The sequence below is a fragment of the Ochotona curzoniae genome, unplaced genomic scaffold, assembly GCF_017591425.1.
Source record: "Ochotona curzoniae isolate NIBS_2020 unplaced genomic scaffold, NIBS_Ocur_1.0 scaffold_4505, whole genome shotgun sequence".
Classification (NCBI taxonomy): Eukaryota; Metazoa; Chordata; class Mammalia; order Lagomorpha; family Ochotonidae; genus Ochotona; species Ochotona curzoniae.
Window position 1 is genome coordinate 22037539 of NW_024467118.1, and position 23452 is coordinate 22060990.

The following is a 23452-nucleotide window of genomic DNA, read 5'->3' on the forward strand; positions in this document are numbered from 1 at the left end:
TCTAAAAAATAACTGAGCCATGATTTATGAGTATTCCCCCTAACAGGAGATTCAATAGAGAGAAAAAAAAAAGGTCCAGGGAGAACAATCCGATAAGTAACTTTAAGTCTATAGAGCACCTTATTACTTTTTTTTTAAGTTCTATATTACTGCTTTATATATAGTAGGCGCTCAATATTTGTTATTTGTATTGAATGAATATGTTTTTCTCTAGCAATCTTTAAGGAACATTTTGCCTTTCTATATTGATTAAATAATTATAGTATCTGGGGCCAGGTATTCAACAAAAATAATTACTTTTAAATAGCTTTCGATTTCTGTAATGATCTGTGATGTCTCCAAATCTACCCTTTCAGTTCTTGTTAACCATTATTCATGAGACCACATATGCATTGCCTATTGCAGTCACTCTCCAATTCTACGTATATTTTTGGGGTATCATTTGAAAATGTGTGTTTCAGGGCTAGTGTTGTGATAGAGCAGTTAAAGCTGCTGCCTTTGAAATAGTACCCCATATGGGTGCTGGTTCAAGTCCTAGCTGTTCCACTTTGAATACAGCTCTCTGCTAATGTGCTTGGGAAAGCAGAAATTGGTCCAAATCCTTAACCCCTGAATTCACATGGGAAACCTGGAAGGAGTTGCTTGTTCCTAGCAGTGGACCAGCCCAACTCTGGTCATTCCAGTTTTTTGGAGAGTGAACCAATATATGTAGTTTTCTCTCTGTCTCTCCTGTTTCTCTCTGTCCTTCTTTCTCTCTTGTTCTCACTCTTGCTCTTCTGTCTCCATAACTACTTTTCAAACAAATAAGTAAATAAATCTTTCCAGAAAATAGAATAAAATATAGTTTCCTAGGTTTCCTTATCTACAGTGTGCTTGAGGTCTCAAAAGAGACCTAAGCACTTGAATTTTAATAAGCACTCTGGTTGATCCAAATGCAGATCATTCATAGGGCATATTTTATAGTTTGATCTGAAGAGTGGACCCTCCCCTCATCTCAAAGACCAGCCTTTATTAGAACAGAAAATGAGGAACCAAGAGTTACTGTGTTGCTAGTGCATTTATGCCTGCCTTTCCCCAGGATGAAGTCTGGTTTCACTAATTGCTACTTTGGCCTCTTTTCTCTTTTCCATGCTCCCAATCCCAACTTGTCTCACCTCAGATTTTGACAGCTGATGTGATGTTTTTTTTTTTTTCCTGGATTTCACTGTCTGATAGATGGAAATCTTCGAATTGTGTGGTTCCCCACTCATGTCCAAACCCCACCTCTGTGTCTGGACTCCTCTGATCCCTACCACTTAGATATGTCATGTTGCATTGCTGGATGTTCATCTCAGCTCTAAAACCTCACCCTTCATGACATACAACTCCAACTGTGCTGATCGTTCTCGTTAAACACCATGCTGGCTACTTTAAAAATATCAGCTCCCTCCATGACTTTTAAAATAAGGTCATGTGTCTTTTCCATTGCAAGAAATTTTAAAGAGAAATTGGAGCATTAGAAGTTGAGAAACAACTTGAATTATATGATTTTTCTTAGACACAGCATGTTATCAGAGTGATCACAAACCAATGCACATTGAAATATAAAGATGCTTAGCAGACTTTATGGAAAATACATTTAGGTTTCAATCAAAGTAATGTCTCAGAAGAAGGCACTAAGAAACTCTTGTTTAGGGCAACTATTGTAATGTAGCAGGTTAAATCAATGCTTGGGATGGCTGCTTTTCAGATCTGAGTGACTGGAATTGTACCCCATCTCTGCTTCCAATCCAGCTTCCTACCAGTCTGCCTGGAAGACAGCAGACTGTGACTGAGGTACCTAGGTTCCTGCCACCCACGTGGGAATCCTGGATGGACTTCCTGGCTTTGGCCTGACCCAGCCTCCCTGTTACAAGTATTTGGGGAGTGAACTAGCAGTTGGAGGATCTCTAGTATTTTGGCTTCAAACAGATACTTTTTAGAAAATCTTGTATACCCTGCTATACTAATGGATACCAAGAATGTGAAGTTCTCCACATAAACCCCTTTGAAAGGGAATTTGGCAGCCAAAGAGAACAGCCAAGTCATGTCCTCAGTCATGCTTATCTGGTCACTGAGGCAGCTACTGAATAGAAGTAAGCTTGAGACAGAATCCAGTTAACCATAGTCTCCTTCAGTAACCAGATATGTCAAACAGACTGTAAGCTGAGGAGATAAAGAGGGGAGGGTGACCAGCGGTACATTTGAGCAATCTTACTTAAAGAAGATGGGATTAAATGAATGCTGCTGACAAAATAATACTTTCCCAAACTGTTACTCCACCCTCTGAAAGCTGAGATTTTATATTTTAATATAAGAGAAAACTTCAAACAATGATATTTCTGCCAGTTTGTTCACCTATTCAACAAATGTATTTATTAGTGATTTCCATGTGCTAGAAATAAACAACTCTGGGCAGAGATCTAGCAAGGATTTTTTCCTCTCTCACTTTCCCAATATCAGATTAAAGGAATAGTGAAGTTGCAGTCATGAGCAGTAAATATAATAAGAAATTTCTCCAGGTATTTTATTATTATTGTTTTAGCTCCCACGTATAGGGGAGTACATGCAGTATTTGTCTGTCAGTGTCAGGCTTATTTTATTCAACATGATGTCCTCCAGTTCTAGCCATCTTGATGCAAATGATAGAATTTCTTTTTTTCTAAAGCTTAATAATACATTTTGATGTTTTGTGACCATTTTACAATTTATTTTCTGTGAGTGAAGTTAAACATTAAAAAAAAGATTTCTTTTTTTTTTTATGTGAAAAACAGAATTATACATTTTATCTGCTGGTTCACTCTCTAAATGGCCACAGCAGCCAGAGTTTGAAATCAGGAACCAGGGGCTTCTTCCTTTCTCCCACGCAGGTACAGGGTCCCAAGGACTTGAACCATCCTCCACTGCTTTCCCAGACCATAAGCAGTGAACTGGATGGGAAGCAGCCAGGATGAAATGGAGCCTTAAGGGATGCCCGCACTGCAGGCAGAGGCTTAGCTACAGCACCATCCCCAAGCATCTTTTCATTTGATCTTTGCTTATAGCCTTTGATTATTTTCCTGCTCAATTATGCTCTTGTTACTTGCTGTAGAACTCTTTATATAGTCAAGTATTAACCCTTTGACTATAAAGTAAAACTGTAACCTCAAAAATAATAAATAAAATATTAAAGTGGAGAAATACAGTAAATTCACAGAATAGCTAAGTTCAAAACTACCCACTGATGGATAAACCATTAATAACCTTGCTATGTTCTCTTTCAAAATATTCTTTTATGTGTGTGTATATGACTGTGAATACGTAAGCATAATATCCTTTCTCTTCTAATATATTTGATATTCTCTCCATATTTCTTTATAAATAAGCATATAGATATGTATCTGATATAAAGCAGCAGAATTGTCTTAGGCATTCTATTTTCCAACTTACTGTTTTCACCTGATATTTTTAACAACTTTCTGAGTCAGTTCAATATGGTTCTACAAAATAACCTGGTACTCCCTGTGAATGATTGTAATATTTATTTAGTTTATGCGCTCCCAAGGAGAGCACAGGATGTATCATGATTTATTCCAATGTTTCCTGAGCTGGACATTTAGGCTAGACCATTTCTTGTTCAAACACATAGGCTCATCCTAAATGTTAGAGTAAATTCTATGTATCTCTTTTCTTCCTAAAGACAAATTTCCAGAACAAAAAAAATGCCAAGTCAAGAGTTTTCTACATGGATTTCTACAACTTTTAAACACGTTCACAGAAAACTTCGGAGAAATACTGGATCAATTTTCTTGGCCATCAGAAGTATTTATTATTTTCCAGTAGTACCAAGCCTATGTTTTTATTTTTGTTTTTGTGATTCTTTTGCCAAGTTAACAGCAGCCATTTTTCCCTTGTAGCTGGGTGAATCTGGAGCTTGGAATCATAGTATCAACATCTGACAGAATTTTTGTTTGAGATTTTACATTGTTTGACATTTCCTAATGTCCATCATGTCTTTTTGTTTGTTTGTTTGTTACAAACAAATCTCAGATCAGTCTTTGTTGTTGTATGTAAACTTGAAGAAAGTAAATTTGCTATGAAATTTGGTATTTTGAATTTACCTGGTATTACAGGTAATCTAATTTCTCAGCATGTTGAGGAATTTATCATAATACGATTAATCTACTTTCAGTTATGAATTCAAACCACTGTCATTTAAAAAGAACGTGATGAAGCAATGTCTCATACTGTCTACTTATCAACATTTCCTGAATGATCACATGATATGAATGGGCAGATGCATTTTCTTGGTGATACTCTAAACTGAACTTTCCTGTTGATACACAGGGACTATTAGGTGAGAAATATGGGAACATCCGAATCCCTGGAGAAGTCGAAGCCTCAGAGTTTGAAATGATCTTGGATGCTGCCATGGAGGCCAAGTTGGAGACCAAGTTAATGGAAGAGTGGTACTGTCGAGATGAGAACTCTGTGCCTGCAGCTTATTACCTCAGACCCAGGTCAGAAGTGCTGAGAAGCAACAAAAATACAGTAAGTTACCTTCCTCTGCAGTGCATGTTATAAAACCCATTGCTTTATAATATTGTTTACAATGTCCAGGAGTGGGTTTCCTGACAATAGAGGCACAACGAACAGACAGACACACTGCACAAGGCCCTACATTTTCTTTGCACAGCTCAACTCACAGTAGTCCTTAAGGAAATCAAAAACACGTGAAATGTCACCTCACACCTTAGGAATGGTCATCATCAGAAAACCAAGAGATAGCTGTGGATGTCAAGGAAAAGGAGCTGTGCTGCAAAACTGGCAAGACTATGAGCAGCCACTCTGGGGAACAGTAGGGCAGACCCTCAGGACATGTAAGATAGAGCTGCCTTGGGATCCAGCACTCCTACTTCCGGTGAGCATCCAAAGGAAACAGTCATTATCTGCCCTCCTATGTTTACTGTGTTTTACATTATTCACAGTGGCCTAGAGACAGGAACAACTGAAATGTCCATCACTAAGTGAGTGGATTAAAAAATGCATTTCTTGTTACATACAGAGAACTGGGGAGGAAAAGAGAGAGAAGAATATTCTTCAGCCGTAAGAGGGAATTGCCTTCATTCGCAACAACAGGAACAACCCTAGAGATCATCAAGCTTGACAGAAGCTGGACACAGAAATACAGTGCTATGTGATTTCAGCTGTATGTGGAAGCTAGAGAAGTTGAACTAAAAGTAGACAGTATAAGAAAGTTTACCATGGAACATGGAAGATGTTAATCAAAGGGTACAACTTGCAGGTCCAAGCTGAATGAATTCTGCAAACCTATGACGAACATGGTAGCTATAGTGAATGGTAATATATAGTTAAAATTTGAGAGTGACTGCATGTGTTCTCACACTGAAATGGAACCATGTGAGAGGAGAGAGATGTTTGATTGTGGTAATCATTACTGAGTATATGCATTTATCAAAACATAGTGAGCATTTGATACCACAGTCAAGGCACCTACTAAATGGACATCTGCATGCCCCTTCAGACTGCCTTGGTTCAAGTCGCAGCTCTGCTTCCAATTCCAGCTTCCTGATAAAGTGCTCCGTGAGACACTGTCCCACAGAGTGGGTTCCTAAAGACTGTATGGGAGACATGATGGAATTCCTGGCTTCCGGTTTTCACCTGGCCCAACTGTGATGATTGTGAACATGTAGAAGGAGTGAAGTAATGGATAGGACATGTGTATGCATCTGTGTGTTTGTGCCTTTCAAAATAAGCAAGCATCATGATGTGTTCCTTAAAATTAAAAGAAAATCTAAATCCAAAGCTATAAAACTTTGGAATCTCTGTCTCGCCTTTCCTTTTAGCATCTCCAACCTTCTTTCTTGGATCATTTTCTTTCCTCTTAAAATGCAACCTACAAAAGTCCCACTAATGAAGATTCACTAGTATTGAATTTTGTGTTTATCTGAAAGAAAATTACTATTTTGCCCACTTTTCAATAATTATTTTGATTGTTGGATATTTATATCCATGAATTCTCTATATTTAATCTATATCTGTAGATTCATATTTTTTTCAGTTCTAGAAAATCATCTGTTCAAATAATCTCTTTCCCCTCTTTTCTTTCCTTTTTTTCTTTTAATTGCATTTACTATTATGGCAAGGATACCTTCTGTGAAATGTGCCATTGGGTTGCTATATCACTGCATAAACAACATAGTGTTCTTATACAAGTCAAGGTAGCTATGTCATCATTAGGCAATATAATCTTATGGGACCACTAATGTATGTATATTCAACACATCATTGACCAAAGTGCCATATATGATACATAGCCAGTCACTAGACCATAATATTCTGCCCTATGTGTTTCTTAATTCTCTTTCACTTTATCAATTTTCCTATCTCTCTGAGGTGACTTCCAGAACATAACCTTTTTTCTCTAGTTGAATAAGTTTTTCTTACACTATGTCCATGCTATCTAAATATTGAGACCTCATGTTCAAAAGTTAGTATTTATTGTCTGAAAGATGTGTGTGTGTTTGATTTTTATTTTAGTAGACAGGCCCTTCTTAACATGTTAGCTGCTTTCACAGTCTTTTTATTTATTTGCTTAGTGTATAACAAGCATTTAAATGAGCAGTATTCTCATATTTTACACAGAATTGCTGTGTGTGGTTAACTCATCCTTCAGTATAATGGGATCATCATTGTCTCATCATTAACTTAGTACTCAAGCACATACACTGTGTGTGTATCCTCAAGCTGAGTGACACAGGAGGATGGGTGAGATGAGCCTATTCAAGGCATGCAGTATTCAGACAGATTCAAAACCAGGTGTGGGTGCGCATTCCTCTAGCCATGAGAGCATCCTTGGTGTGGTCAGCAGTTAGACAGCTATGAAAAGAGGCATATGGGCCCAGCGCGGTGGCACAAGTGGTTAAAGGTCCTCGCCTTGCATGCCCGGGATCCCATATGGGCGCCGGTTCTAATCCCGGCAGCCCTGCTTCCCTTCCAGCTCCCTGCCTGTGGCCTGGGAAAGCAGTCGAGGACGGCCCAAGGCTTTGGGACCCTGCACCCGCGTGGGAGACCCGGAAGAGGCTCCTGGCTTCGGATCGGCATAGTATCGGCCCGTTGCGCTCACTTGGGGAGTGAATCATCGGACGGAAGATCTTCCTCTCTCTCTCTCCTCTGTGTATATCCGCCTTTCCAATTAAACAATAATAAAAATAAATCTTTAAAAAAAAAAAAGAAAAGAGGCATATGTCAGGACCCTTGTGTATTTGTCATCCTCATAGGCAGCATAAAGCATTTTTTTCATACAGCATGAAATCACATCAGAATCCTTGATTTTTCTTTTTCTTCCTGCACATTTTTTTCAATGTCATTATTTGTCAGAATACCACTCCTCTAGATAGGAATATTAGAGTAAACCAAAATGACTCTCTAGTTAAAAACTCTAGGACTAATTGTCAATAGAAAAATTACAGAACTTCAAGAAACCATGTTTACACAGTGGGTTAGATACTATTAAATTGGCTTGCACGATTCCATCTTCAATTTTTAACAAATTTTGTGAATAAAAGGGAAACAAATGCCATGCATTTCATAGGTAAAATTCTAAGAAAATATTGTGCTTTCTCTTTTTTCTCTCTCTCTCTTCCTCTTTTTCTCTCCCCTCTTCTTTCTCCTTCAATCTGCCTCCTTCCTTCCTTTCTTTTTTCTCTTTGATGTCTCTAAGAACATGATTTCCAGTCCCGATGTGGTAGCCTAGTGGTTAAAGTCCTCACCTTGCAAAATTCAGGATTCCGTATGGGCACTAGTTCTAATTCCAGTAGCCCTGCGTCCCATCCGTCTCCCTGCCTGTGGCCTGTGAAAACAGGACAGCAAAAAGCCTTGGGACCCTGCACCTACGTGGAAGATTTGGAAGAGGCTCCAGGCTTTGGATCAACACAGCTTTGGCCAATGCGACCTCTTGGGGAGTGAATCAATGGATGGAAGATCTTCCTCTCTGTCTCTCCTCCTCTCTGTGTATCTGACTCACCAATAAAGATAAAATAAATATATATTTTTTAAAAAAACATAAATTTCATCACCATAATCTCAGGCTTAGTACACCACTAATTGTAGTAACTTTTAACAAGTAAAAAGTGGAAAGATTACAGTTCCATGGACTATACGTAAGGGCTGAAAACAAATCACAGGGTGTCCATTTCATTCCTGTGTTCTATATTGGCTCACACAAATCAGAGAAAACATGTTTCTCTATTTGGACCAGTTTATTTCATTAGTGTGCTTCCAATCCAAATTAAGTGTGATATCAAGGACATTCTTTTCATATCTAGAAAAAAATGCTAAAATTCATATGGAAACACAAGGGACTGCAAATAGCTAAAGCGATTTTAAGTTACAGAACCAAGTTCAAGGCATCACGACACCAGATATCAAGACATGCTACGATGACATTATCATCAAAACAGCCTGGCATTGGCACAAAAAAAGACATGGAGACCAGTGGGACAAAGTGGAAGCCCCAGAAATTAATCCACACAGCTCTAACCAACTAATCTGACAAATGAGCCAAAATCAGTCCATGGAGAAAGTACAATCTCTTCATTAAACATTGCTGGGAAAATCTGGGTCTATACAAGCGGAAGTCTGACACATGACCCCTGTCTTACACTTTATACAAGAATCAAGTCAAAATCAATCAAAGGTCTAAATCTATGAGCTGATACCATCAAATTACTAAAGAAAAACATCAGGTAAACACACAACCTTGACATTGGCAAAGAGTTCTTGGAAAAGACCCCAAAAACACAGGCAATAAAAACAAAAATTAGACAAATGGGATCGCACCAAGTTAAGAAGCTTCTGCACCGCAAAGGAAACATTCAAAAAAATGAAGAGGCAACTGACAAAATTAGAGAAAATAATTTCAAACTGCACAACTGATGATGGATTCATATTCAGGATTTGTAGCAACCACAAAAAAAACCCAAGTGCAGCAAAGCAAACAATCCCATTAGGAAATGAGCAACAAAAATGAATGGGCATTTTTCAAACCATTAAATACAGGTGGCCAACAGGCACATGAAAAAATGCACAGGATCATTAGCTATCAGGGAAATGCAAATAAAACCCAAGTTAGAATGGGTGTCATCTAGGACTTTAAAAATAATAAATACTTGCAAGGATGTGGGGGAAAAAAATACTCAAATCCACTGTTGATGGGAACGTAAACCAGCACAAACCATTATGGAAGACAGAATGGAGATTCCTCAGGAATCTAAAAATAGATCCACTGCATCATTCAGCCATCCCTGTCTTTGCTGTTTACCCAAACAAAATGGAATTCAGCATATGAGTTATTTGTACATCTGCATTTATTTCTATGGTCACCTAGTGGAATATAAATTATTCCCAAAATTGCACATGAAATTTCAGCATAAAATATTGGTAAATAAATGATTGTATAAATTAGGAGGCTTATTAAGACTATAAATTTTACTGTCTTAATAGACAGTTCTCATATTGCATAGCAGATCATTGAAACAAATGATTATAGACAAATGGAACAGTAGTATACAAGCCCCTCCCTTTTAAAGGGTGCTCAAGTGATAGTTTTGTTAAAGCATTTGTATCAAAACTCAAAAAAAAAGGGAAAACATGGTAAAATAAGAAAGCCCAAGGACAAATTACTGTCTGGATCATAGCCTTACGAAACCAGGGCAGATTCACAAGAGGCCTGAAGGTGATTTTTAACTTTCAGGGTTATAAGAGGGGAATAGATTAAATGAGACATTATGTATAATGTGTTTGATCATAATCTTTGCACTGATAAGACCTTCAGGTGACAGCAATTGTTTCTCTTTAATAATGGTTTTCCTTTGGTGGCTTGAACTTTTCGCTTGCACATTTCCACAGGTGCAGCCTTCTACCACTGCGGACAATGAGATGACGTGGAAAGAGATATCAGATGAGCTCAAGAAGATATTTAAGGCTGCTGTAAAACTGTTACATGAAAAGGGTAAAATGAAACACAGCCAAGCTAAGAGGTACCTGTTCTCAGGTAATTCCCACATATCCTCAGTACGTTAAAAAAATAAATAAATAAAATAACTAGATCAAAGGTGCAGCCACTGCCTCCCTTTTATGGTACTGCACACTGAATCTAGTTTAATATCTAGCAAAATTTGATTTTTCTGAATGCTTCCATCTGCTGGAGGAGCAGATGTTCTTTTATGTTGACTCATAAAAAAAAAAACCTCAACTTAGGGGCTTTTCTGAGAAATATGATTCTTCTGGGACTTTTTGATTCATTTTTGAGGCTGTAGCTATCCATTCTTATCAAGGGCACAATTACCTAAAAATGTGCCACAAAAGAAAGAAAAAATGCCCAAAGTTTTCTTAATATTTATGTACAAGCCTCCAGCTAGGCATCTTTTTATTTTTAGTCATACAGCTCAATGGTCAGATATTTTACTGACAACTACCTCCTCCTAATATTCTCTGTCCCTCAGAACTCTACACAGACAGCCATGGGGTCAAGGTTCATATCATACGAACAGCTGCAAGGGGGCTGTTTTCATCTTCAGATTGCATCTCCTGAAAATATACCTGCTCGTAACACTTTATTAAGTTGACATTTCAAACTCAATTAAGTCCTTGCCTGCACATTCAAAATTGCTGCAAAAGAGCCATCTCTTCAAATGGATATAGTACATTATTTTATATTTTTGGAAATCTTGAAAGTAAGAATTCAAGATAAAGCTATATATTTTCTTTGCAGTTGAGTGTTATTCTTTACACTTCTAGATCCACCTTTTCCAACAATAGGAGAGAACCAAATTAGAACTCAAAATGGTATCTTTTTGTAAACATCAAAACTGAATGCACACAAAATGGTCCCAACTTGAGACCATTTTCTGTGAACTTAGGCAATTCCAAAAGGACAAATATCATATGTTCTCTCTGATATAAAGCAACCTTCATGCAAAATACAAGATCAATAAATATATAGGTAAGCATGTATATACCAATATTGACCTAGACAATCTGTACAATGGACAAGTATACCATGAAGTAGAGACACACTGCAATATGCATCTCTGTTGGGCTACCAATGAAACTGTTAAGTATATATTGACACTAGAATGCTGGATTTTATAACACTGTCTATATGTGCAATATCAGAATATACTTAAATAGCAAAATGATGGGCTTGTGAGTGGAGCTAAGGGACTAAATATCGTCACAATATAGGGGAAAACAGTGGAGGGAGGGTGGAAAGGAAATCCTTGGGCCTAAGGAACTGTATCATGAAAAATAAAAAATTTAATGTTTAAAAAAAACTGTGTGCCCTCGGGAATAGAAAAGAGAGTAATGACTCATGGGTGGTAGTTACCTGGGCTGGGAATGCAATCCTTGTGGCACACTCGTCAGGTGCTGTAGCTTGCTAGACTTAGGCTATCTTGGCCAGTGTTGTGGGACAGCAAGTGAAGCCATCGCCTACAACACTAGTATCCCATATAGGTATGGGTTTGTGTCCCTGCGGCTCTGCTTCTAATCCAGCTCCCTGTTGATTGCCCGGGAAAGCAGCAGAAAATGATCCAAGTGCTTGGGCTCTTGCCATCCCATGGGAGATCTGGATGAAGCTCCTGGTCCCTGGCTTTGGCTCAGCCCAGCTTTGGCTGTTGTGACCATCTATGTAGTGAGCCATTGGACAGAAGCCCCCCTCTTTCCCCCTCTCTCTATAACTCTGATTTTCAAGTAAATAAATAAATCTTACAAAAGAACACTAAGAAAAACAGAAAATAAATGCAGTTTTCCAACAAAGCAAGAGGAAAACTGTAATATTTATATAAAATCTCAAAGGTTATAAATAAGTCTCCAAAAATCATAGAGTTGCACGTTACCTCTAACCACAATTCTGTACAGCTAACACTGTATCACACCACTCCGTTACTCAGGCTCATTTGTGAAATCTGCATCCTGTCCTGCCAAGCACCCTGTACATACAGCCTAGTTTTGTCTATGTCTCTCTTCACATCCCACTTACGTTCTGTGCTGCTAACTGTTCTCACCACAGCAATTTAATCCCTGTAACAGGACTAAAAGTGATCATGGAACATTTATTTTGGAGATTGTATGGTTAAAAGTCTGCTGTCCCCCACTGGAGTGTAAGCTCAATGTTTTAGTCTGTTTGGGCTGCTACTACAGAATGCCATAGGCTGGGTAGTTTATCAGCAATTGAAATTGATTTCTTAAAGTCCTGGAGGCTGCAAAATCCAACATCAAGGCAACCTCCAGATTAGGTGTCCAAGGAGAGCTTTCAGGTTTATAGATGGCCTCTTTGCTGTGTCTGCCGAGTGGGACGGCTAAGGGATTTCTCTGGTTCCTCTTTATAATTACACTGCTCTCATGCGTAAGGGTTCCACCTTCATGACCTAATCACCTCCCAGAGGTCTCAGTGTCTTAATGCCATCACATTGGAGTTTGGGTTTGCATGTGTGAATTTTGAAGAACACATACATTCAGCCTCTCATATTCTGTGTAACTACTAACATGCATGGCAAATAATAGTGCTCAGTAAAGACTGATTATAGGAAGGAAGGAAAAAAGAAATAAAAGGAGGGGAAGTAAGGAAGGACAGCATGAAGGAGGAACAGCTTGCCTCACAATTCATTTTCATTGGTAAAATCATGTTATATGTTTTTTTATTTTTTTCCATAAAATTATATTTTATTGCCACTGATCCAGTATTCAATGTTCTTTGTGGAACCAACATGATTAAGAATGTAGACTGAGTTGTTCATAAGTGTGCATTATAAGCCATGATATTAACTTAGAAGAAAGTTAAATGCAAAATCATTTTTAGTGCCTTTATTATAAGTACAATGGAATTTCGCTTCAGTGGCATGAATGATTCCAACTGTTCAATAATCAGAAAATGATTATATCTTCTTTTTAATGTGCTTGTATATATGTGTTAAGTATACTTGTCTAGAGTACACTATTCTGCAAACAATGTGGTTGGACCACACTGTAAAGGATAAAGTACCTGGTCCATATTAGTCCCTAACCTTTCTTCAGTTTTACAACAGCTGCCAAGAGGGATACAGACAGCAATGGAAAAATCAACTCTACACCCTAACTGGATTTTCTGCTTTTATCATATTTATGGTCAACCTTTCCCTGTCTTTGAGGAAATAATTTAAAATCTTTGCATATGGGTCCCAGGAGGCTTAGAAAATTAGGAGAGTATTCTGTAGACTACTTCACAACATACTTTAAGCACAACCTATCATTGGTGTCTAAGCATTCAGTACTGGGATATGGGCATTTTGCTCCTTCAATCTAGGCAATAAACTGCTGCTATTATTTTCTTTCAGCCATAGAGGATGAGTTTGACTTCGCTCTAGGAAAGCAGACTCCAGCGTTCCTAAAGAAGTGCGTTTGCTACATTAGGAAAATTGCTAACATTGAACGCTTTGTGAAAATTCCAGAGATGGGAAAATACATGGATATCACTGGAACAGATCCCAGGATTACTCGGGACCCAGAAGCTCAAGAGAAGCTGATAAAACTTAGGGATGAATTTATTCCTACTATTGTTGCATCAGCTAATCTGAGAGTATACACATCAGTTACTCATTGTGACATGAAACTGGGCTATTCCCAAGAAATAGAAAATCATTATATAGAAGGACTTGGAAAACAATTTTATGAGGACATGATTGACATAATTCAGGCCACGGTGCAACAGAATTTTGACACTGAAACAGATACACTCTATGATGAAATCCTTCAGCATTCATCATTATGTAAAACATATGCCTCCTTCTATGAGTACAAATGTGAGTCTCTAAATGTTGTGCATAAGTACATTCTCCCAAGCAAAGCTGGGCATGTCAGCCCTCTCATTATATTTGGTGGACCATGTACTGGGAAGACACTTCTGCTCGCTGAAGTGGCAAAGAAGGTAAAAGCCTATTTTTTTCTTCTGCATATTTATGAAAACAGTTACTTCCAGAGAAGGGTAAACTGGTCAAATTTATTTTCATGTCCTGTTTTTACTATCTGAATTATAATCCTTCAGGGATGTATATTTTGGTATTTCATTTTTTGCTAGAGTAAGTTATCTAGAGAGAATGAGAGTCACAGGGCATGACCACAAACTTTTTCTCACTGTTCAAACTCACGTTGTGAGGTTAATTCTCTCCATCCCATTTGGATAAAAACTAGGGCAGACCCCAATATTCTTTTCATTCCTCTCAGACAAGTCCTCCAGGACACCTCTGGTGACTAAGTCAGCATGAGCTCAGAATTTACTATGACCAATCTGAAGTACTAATTAATATTATACATTTCTTCCCCCAAATAAGGCCTACCATAAAGGAGCTATCTAGCAAATAGCCATCTTCTTTCTCTCTTCATGTAGTATTTTTTTTTCTCTTCATTCTTCATTCCAACTGCATCTATGAACCTTCCAGGAGTGTGGTTTAGATTTCATAAGAAAAATGAGGCAGACATGAGTTCCTACATGACCAGTACTATTCAGAAATAGGCTTAGAACTCTCTGCTACAATTAAAAGCTGCCTCTGGCCTGGCCTTCTGGCAGGGTGAGTTGGGGCCACCACCTGTGACACCAATATCTCATATGAGCAGGGGTTTGTGTCCCAGTTGCTCTACTTCCCATCCAGCTTCCTGCTAATGTATTCGTGAAAACAGTGGAAGATGACCCAATTCATGGGGCCCTACCATCCATGTGGGTGACCCAGATAGAGCTCTAGGCTCCTGACTTTGGCCTGTCCCACCACTGGCTGTTGTGGCCATCTGGAGAGTGAACCAGAGAATGGAAGATCTCATTCTCTTTCCATGTTTCTCTGCAACTTTTACTTTTAAAACGAATAAATTTTCCAAAATCTGCCTTTCCTGTCACCTGAGACTTTCCATGATTGCCTGGAGGTCCTTCTCCTCCTGTCCCTTGTACCCTGTCCTCACTGAGCATCTCTCATTCATGCTCCTCTTGACACACAGGCAGTGCTTTTGTTCTGTAAACACTTCCTTAGCTTCTAATATCTAAGCTCACTTAGGGATCCTTCTGTTAAGTTCCTCGGCACAGAACCTGCAGAAAGCACAACAAGCGAATAGATTGCCTTGTCAGCTCCCTCTTGCTGGTGGCCAGCATCTGGTATATGCCATGCATTCAGGTGTCCTATTGTTCTGAGCAATTCTCACCCTCCAGAGCAGACCCAGCACAGCTGACTGTCTGCCATTCCTCCAATGGAACAGCTGCCCAGCCTTGGGTGTTTTTCAAATGACCACAAGGCCCAGGATTTAAGGGGCATGTGGTAAGTAGTTCATGGGAGCCTCTCCCCAAATTGAAGACTGGGCATTTCTCTATCCTGTGATTTGGAGATGAAACAGTAAACACTGAAAACCACAACACCCTCATCTCTAATATTCTCAGCATCTCTACTCTTTTTCCAGGCTGGATATGGGTAGTCCAAGAAAGGCAGAAAAACTGGTTTCCAGAGCTTTCCCTTCAAGTTTTATGTGAAGGTGTAGGACCTGTCTCTGGAATGTGGCATCTGTTGGCATGTATCTTCACCTAATCTAGACTAAACTAGTTCCGTTTTGCCTCCAGTTCACTTGGTATCAAAGGATGATGATTTATATTATTCTGGTGTTGAGTCACAATCTCTTTATTGCTCTTCCTGTGATTGGTTACTCTATCAAAACCAGAACTTGATTTCCTGAACATCTTCATGATCTGTCATATTTTTTCTCTGCTTCCCTTTCCCCTGAGGAATGACGAACCCATCCTCCATAACAGCCTGCACTCCCCCTCCTTGCTGCCTCTGAGGTTACAGACACATAGCTCATGTCCATCTCCTGTGCTTCCCAACACTTTCCAAACTCATGAATGTGGAGATACCATCTACTGACCTAACACGTTGTGTCCTGTGATTGGCAACAGGGATGAGATGCCTGTGATCACTGTAAGCATCAATGGGGGAGCCACTCAGGAGCAACTGTAGAGTAATCAGAGTGTCTCTTGAATCCAGCTCCAAAGATTGGGGCTAAACAACGACAACATGCCTATTTCATAGCTCACGGTGAAGCTGACATGCATAAGTCTTTTCTAATCTTATTTAGGTCTAAATCTGAACTCTCTCTGTCTACTAAGTTCTATACAATTATTTCTTCAAGTATAAATTAATACTTCCTTTCCAAAGAAGACTTTTTGTTATGACTAATCGAATTCATCACACCAAACTCAATGAAGTGTTTAATACTTTGGTCATATCCCTTCTAACCCTTGCCTCTCCAGACAGAAATAATAATAAATTTGTTAGTCTCCTCACATACTTTGTCTCTACAGGTTTTAAGTGAAAAACACTTCAAAGGAAAGCCATAAGTGACTTCCACTTTAACTTAATCTCTCAGTGACCATTTAAGCATGAGCTACTTATGTATCCATTTTGGGCCTCCATTTCCTCTTCTACTACATGATACTATCATCCCATCCCACCTGCTCTCCAGGGAAGCAATGAGTGCTAATGACTGTGTCCTTGTATGTGAACCATGTATTATAAAGTTTAGCATTTAACAAAACTCTTCTTAGCTAGCCTTATAGACTTTTATGGCAAAGATAAAAGTAAACAGAGTAATGACCCTTTGGTACCACAAAATGTCTCTGACTCATTAAACATTACATTCAGCATAATTTGAGTATTGAACATTCTGTCACACTGTAATTGGAAATCTGGCTGTTGTGTAGCTCAATAAAGCATGTAAGTCATTCCTTAATAATTAGAGGAATTCTAAGCACCTAAGCAGTGGTACCAGGAAATGCAGCTTCAGTGATGAAAAAAATGACCACACCAGATGTCTACACTTACATACTGAGGAAATGTTGAAATGTTGCCCTATAATTGAAAAATCCTGTTTCCACCACTTTTCTACCTTTGGCTAGGGTTGCCTTTGAGATCCTGAGCATCTTACCTGTAGCTTTTCAAGTGTGAGTTTTGTGAAAGCTCTCTGACCTTTCCGGAAGAATTGTCCATTTCTCAGTTCTAGGCCACTTTCCACTTAATGGGGCTTACAAGAAGTCTGATCTCTGCTGGGAGAAAACACAGTTGCCTAGGACCATGTGAATCCCTATCGGCCTTCTAAACTCAAACACTTTTGTATTTTAGGCCTATGGCTGGCTTCAGGATGACACAGGACCAGATTCTGACCCTGTAGTCGTTGTGAGGTTCCTGGGGACTACAGACATGAGCACCGACCTCAGGACTCTCCTCCTGAGTGTTTGTGAACAATTGGCAGCTAACTACCGGTGTCTGGTTCAAAGCTACCCGAAGAAGATCCATGACCTCCGCGACTTGTTTATAAACCTCTTGAATGAATCTTCCTTGCAGAGACCCCTAGTGATAATATTCGATGCCCTAGAGCAGCTCTCAGAGAACGATGACGCCAGAAAGCTCTGGTGGCTCCCAGCTCACCTTCCCCGCTTTGTACGGATAGTCCTCTCCACACTGCCCAACAAACATGGGATCCTGCAGAAACTCAAGTGCCTTATCCACGAAGAAGACAACTACATCGAGCTGATTCCCCGGGACCGGAAGATGTGCAGTCAGGTGCTCAAACACCAGCTGCTACGAGTAAAAAGGAAGGTCACGTCCGGCCAGCAGATTTATGTAAACAATGCCTTCTCTAAGTGCACGTTGCCGATGTTTGTGAACCTGACCTTCAGGGAGGTGAGACACTGGAGATCTCACAAAGACGTCGATGAGTCCTCCCTCTGCGTCACTGTTCATGAGAGTATAGAGCAGTTATTCTGGTCCTTGGAGAAGAAGTGTGGTCAGAAACTCATCTCCAGGGCTCTTGGTTACATCACCCTGGCCAAGATGGGTCTGAGTGAGATGGAACTGGAGGATGTCTTAGCCCTGGACAACACTGTTATGAATGAGCTCAATGAGCACACCAGGCCCAACAATCCCCTCAGAGTCCCTTATCTGTATATCGCAAGGCTCAAGGAAGGACTCAATGGATACTTAGTAGAAAGACACGTCAAGAACGTCACACTGCTGGTCTGGGCCAACAGACACCTGCATCTCATAGCCCAGAAGCTATATCTGCAGGAAGACAGTGATCTGCGTGAAATGCACACCATACTGGCAGATTATTTTCTAGGAGTCTGGTCAGGGGGCAGGAGGAAAGCGTTCTGCCTTGAAGACCCCTACCTGAATGGCTGCCTTGACTTGGAGAGCAGAAGTCTGCTTGAGGAAGAAAAGCACTTCATGGAGCAGGCTTCCTTTGACAGGCAGGCCCCAGACCAACCCTGGGTTTTCCAGTGCAACCCCCTGGAGCCAGACATTTTCTTCGTTAACCATCGGAAAATGTCGGAGCTTCTGCACCATCTGACAAGATGTGGAAAAACCGATGACCTGCTCTATGGCATCATCATGAACTTCAGCTGGCTTTATACCATGATCAAAATTGGCCAGTTTGATAAAGTGCTTTCGGACATTGAGCTGGCTTACAACTACTCACAGGAGAAGGAGCTCAAGTTTCTGGCAAGCACCCTCCGCAGCATCAAAACCAAGGTAATCGCATTTCCTGGCTCGCTCTCAGCAGAGCTTCAGCAAAGACTGCTGCCTGTCGTAAGTTCCCTGCCCAAGCTAAGACACCTTCTTTTAGAATGTGACAAAGATGGGCCCAAGTATTGTTCTATCGTGCCCTTGCATTCATCCATGGATGTGACATACAGCCCGGAGCGCCTGCCTTTATCATCCAGTCACCTGCATGTCACAGAGATTCTGCCTACCTGTAACCCGAGTACTGTCCTCACAGCTTTAGAGAATGGTTCCATCAGCACATGGGATGTAGAGAGCCGCCAGCTACTCAGGCAGATCACTACAGCCCAGTCTGTCATCCTGGGCATGAAACTCACCAGTGATGAAAAGTACCTCGTGGTGGCTACCACCAATAACACCTTGTTGGTATATGACAATGTCAACTCTTGTCTCCTGTCTGAAGTGGAAATCAAAGGGACCAAGCATGGAAGCAGCTCTACCTACATCAATGGATTTACACTATCAGTCAAACATGCCCTAGCGTGGCTTGAAGCCAGCAAAGATGTCACTGTCATCGATCTACTCTATGGGTGGCCCCTCTACCAGTTCCATTGCTGGTATGAAGTAACCTGTGTCCAGTGCTCTCTGGACGGTGTGTATGCTTTCTGTGGACAGTACCTGAACACGACCACCATTTTTCACTTAGGGAGTGGAGAAAAGTTATGTACAGTGACCTCTGAATTCTCAGGAGGCTTTGTGAAGTTTCTTCTCATCTTGGACACAGCTCAAGAAATGGTAATGGTGGATAGCGAGGGCAGTCTTTCTGTTTGGAGTACAGAGGACATTTCTAACCCCCAGCTGACCGATGACTTTGACTGCCGAAGAGAAGACAGCGAGGTGGTCAGCATTGAACTGTCGGAGGACCAGAGTGCCATTCTGATCTGTAAAGCTCTCAGCATTGAGCTCTTGGATACTGGTGTGTGGAAGGTGGCTGAGAAATTCAGAGCCAAGCACAATGAGCGTTTCATATCTGCTGTGCTGTCCAAAAATGGAGACTGCATCATTGCGACCATGGAAAATACCTCAGCCGTGTTCTTTTGGAGGCGAGACACAGGACAATGTATGGCAAGCTTACAGGAGATCTCAGGTACCATAGTGAAATTGGTAAAATCCAATCACCATAACATGCTTCTCTCTTTGTCAACCAGCGGCATTCTTTCTATTTGGGATATAGATATAATCACAGCTATGTCCAACATTGATAAGACAGGGAAACCCATCCAAAGTCTGGTGTTGCCTGCCAGAGGGGAGATCATTTACTCCCTTGATGGCTCTGACTGCGTTCATAAGTGGAACTTCAGCAGTGGGTTCATTGAAGCTGTATTTAAGCATGAAGGAACGGTTGAACACTGTGTGTTAACATCTGCAGGGGACATCATGGTGACTTCAGATGACAAAAGCAGCCAGTACGTCTGGCACACCAGCAGTGGGGAAAACCTCTTCCGAATTAATGGGCAGAGAATATCTCAGCTGCTGATAACACACAATGATCAGTTTGTGGTATCGCTGTGTGAGGAAAATGCCTCCAGGGTGTGGAGACTGGCCACGGGCCACAGAGTCTGCAACATCCTGACCACTTTGCAGAATGCCTTTATTACGTCTGCAAACACCTTTGTGGTGGGCATGACAAAGAGCAAAGTGCTGGCAGTCAGTCTGTGGACAGGCAGTATCACCAAAAAATTTTGCTGTGAAGATGGGACCACCATTGTAAATTTCAAATTGATCCCTGACTGTCCTGACATCATTGTGTTTATCACATCAGCTGAGACTGTCAACATCTGGAGTCTGGCAGATGAAGTGATCTGCCGACGTGTGCAGCTTCCCAACAACTTCTTGAAAAATCTTGAAGATTTTGAAATTTCTCCCAATGGAAAGCTGGGCATTATATCTAGAGGAGACGAAAACATCAATGTGCTGGATTTACATAGTGGTAAATTACGGGTGGTTCATGCCTCCGGGGTCATCTGGCGTCAGAAGTTGTCTCGAGACGGTCGCTACCTGGTGTACATCTGTTTCCGGAATGGGGAGGAGGAGGATGAAAATGGTGCAATATCCAGTCTCATCGTCATGAGACTGGCAGATGGCAAAAACATCGGTGCTTGTTCTCTTTACAAAACACCCACTTTCCTTGCTCTCTCTCAGAGGCACCTGCACATCATTGTGGGCTTTGATGATGGGAGTATAGGAATCTACACAGTCGTGGACCGGGTGGATGCTGCACTAAAAATTAAAATTGCCACTTCAAACAGCAGACAGATTTTCAGTAATGCAACACAGGCATCCAGGCCAAAGTCTAACAGTTACTGCTTTAAGGTGTCTGTGGATTGCTTATGGAGAGAGTCTACTGAGGTCTTTGCCAGAGACAGCCCCATCACAGTGAGCGATTCTTCTGAGTCCAATGAAGCCACACCCTCTAAGAAACACAATTCTTGTTATGACCGTGTATGCTCCGCCCTAGAGTCCAGGGGCCACAGCTATGCCCCTGACAACTGATAAAGTGTTTTTCTTGCTCAATATACATGATCCACATGCAAAAGACACCAAAAATAATGCATCACCTATATCCCAAACGATTGACTACCCATTTCTTAAAGGACAGGAACGATGCTGAAATCCCAGTGTTGTGTTGATGTGTTCATGAAATACACAAGGATGTGAGATTGATTCAAGATGGAATATTTTGCCAAAGTGCATCTAAAAATGAAGGGATGATAGAAAGTTTCTAGAAGTAATATTTAGAATTACATGTGTTGTAAGAAATAGCATGATTCATGTCGTTGGTTCAGATGAAAGAGGGTAGAGTTACAGATAGAAATTAGTTCTAAAATGTCAGTTGATATCAGGAGGACAAAGAGCTGCTTGACTTGGAACGAGTGTGTGATAAGTAAACACAGCCTTAATCTCTTTCCATTTTACAGTCCTGACAACTGTGTTATCCTAGTGTGCAGATGAAAGCTATAAAGGTGCAAAATCCTGTAACAAAAATTCCCGGAGGCATCCCCAACTTTCTGAGAGACACAACATGAACTGTGAGATCATAAACTGGACTGGGACAAGAGCTAACATCACTACCATAGGGCTACTCAATGTGTAGAATCGGTTTTAAGATACGATCGCAACAACTGCATGCAAAGATTTCTATATGGTGGAATATATGATTTTTAAACTATTTGCTTCCTAAGTTACAAAAAAACACATTTATTAAGAAAACATGATTTTTTTCACATCTTTTTGAAATGCATATTCATGCTGTATGTAAGGAATCATAGGAAGGGCATTACAAATTTCATCAGTTCTATCATCATGCTAACAGAAGTCTATACTATTCAGTCAGTTGTATGGAGGCGTCAGTTATTTCTTAGATCCCTGCAGTCTATCTTAATAGAAAGTTCTCAACAGATCGTCTCTAAAACACCAATGACATTTGCCTTATTCTCATTCTTGTTCTTTCCTACTTAAAAAAAAAAGTGATAGATGACAAAATACTCTGGGACAAATTGAATATTCCTGTCCTTGTGCTAAAATATATCATATACCTTCAGAGTGTCCAAAAGTTCTTTCTTGTCCCCATTTGTAATGACTTTCTTACCACTGTACACTCTGTGTAGGCTTCTTTATCTATTACATTTCCTGGTGGAGGATACTGCTGAGCCACTTACAGTCTTAGCCACTTCAAAGTAGAAGATGTGACATGGTATTTCATGATTAAAAACACAAATATTCTTACTGAAAAGAACACATTACATCTTGAAAGAGGGAAGTGATTTTCTTCCTTTCATATCTGTCCTGTCACATGTCACCGGGTGACTTTGCAAAAGGCATCAAATCTAATGGTTTGCTTTTTTTTTTTTTAATGGCAATGACTTTAGTAGGCAGAGTAATGAGCAAGAAAGAGATTGGCCCATCTCTGCCATGAACCCATTCTATTCCTAGCCAGATGTTTGGCCTCACTAGTGTATTATTTTTCTTAACTATAAGGTAAAGCTGTTGGTAATATCTGCTTTATCCCTCACAGGGCGTTGGAAAGTCTTAAAAGAAAAAAATATATAACAATGTCTTGAGTGTTGAGAGTTGATGTGAATAAGAAGACCAAAGTGTTATGCCCTGTAGATACCCAAACCAGTTATCATTCACTTTGGAAATCAGTTTAACACATAAGCATTCAAAGATGTGATCCAAATATAAATACCCCAGTCCACAGTGAAAGGCTTTTACTAAGATGTCTGTCCTAAGTTAGTTACCAAGCAGAAGTGATAACCCAGAGCAGGCTCAGAGCCACATGTAGACCAACTGCAGTTGAATCAATGCTTTTTAGCTCTTCAGGCAACACATTCTCACTCCTGACATCAGTAGCTAGACTTCCATGTCATCCTTTTTGAAGAATTAAACCTCTAGATGGATTAAATGTAGTGTGTGAATGTTCAGTGTAAACGCCAATAGAATACAAGTGACTTGAATGATTCTTTTTTTTTCCTAACTTGTTTGCAACTGATAGCTCATAATGAATGTTTTTATGTAAACTTTGTATTGTTGGGAAGAATAGCCCAATCAAAGATTTATATTTTTCATAAATGTTACATTTAGTTAAATTTTGTTACAAAGTTGTTACACTAGAAAATTCTTTCAGTCTTGTGTATGTATTGTTTGTACAAATAAAAGACAAACCACTTAGATTTGTGCGTCAGTTGTTTTTCTCTTTAGAAGATGTAGTTTTAGGCTGCATTAAAATAATACCTGCTCATGCTCACTGAAATGCTCATGGTGCACAAGGCACTGAGGTAGGAGCGTTGCATGGACTAAGCCAT

At 40.0% G+C, this 23452-nt stretch overlaps 1 protein-coding gene across 1 annotated transcript in view; it reads left to right on the plus strand.

Moving 5' to 3' along the window:
- Positions 1 to 21387, plus strand: part of NWD2 (NACHT and WD repeat domain containing 2) — a 123099-nt gene extending 101712 nt beyond the window's left edge. Inside the window, exons 4-7 of the mRNA XM_040966172.1 lie at positions 4345 to 4548; positions 9928 to 10072; positions 13395 to 13984; positions 17208 to 21387. Coding sequence (XP_040822106.1) covers positions 4345 to 4548; positions 9928 to 10072; positions 13395 to 13984; positions 17208 to 21140 — 4872 coding nt within the window. The 3' untranslated portion in view covers positions 21141 to 21387. The remainder of the gene's footprint in view (positions 1 to 4344; positions 4549 to 9927; positions 10073 to 13394; positions 13985 to 17207) is intronic.
- Positions 21388 to 23452: the final 2065 nt, after the last annotated feature.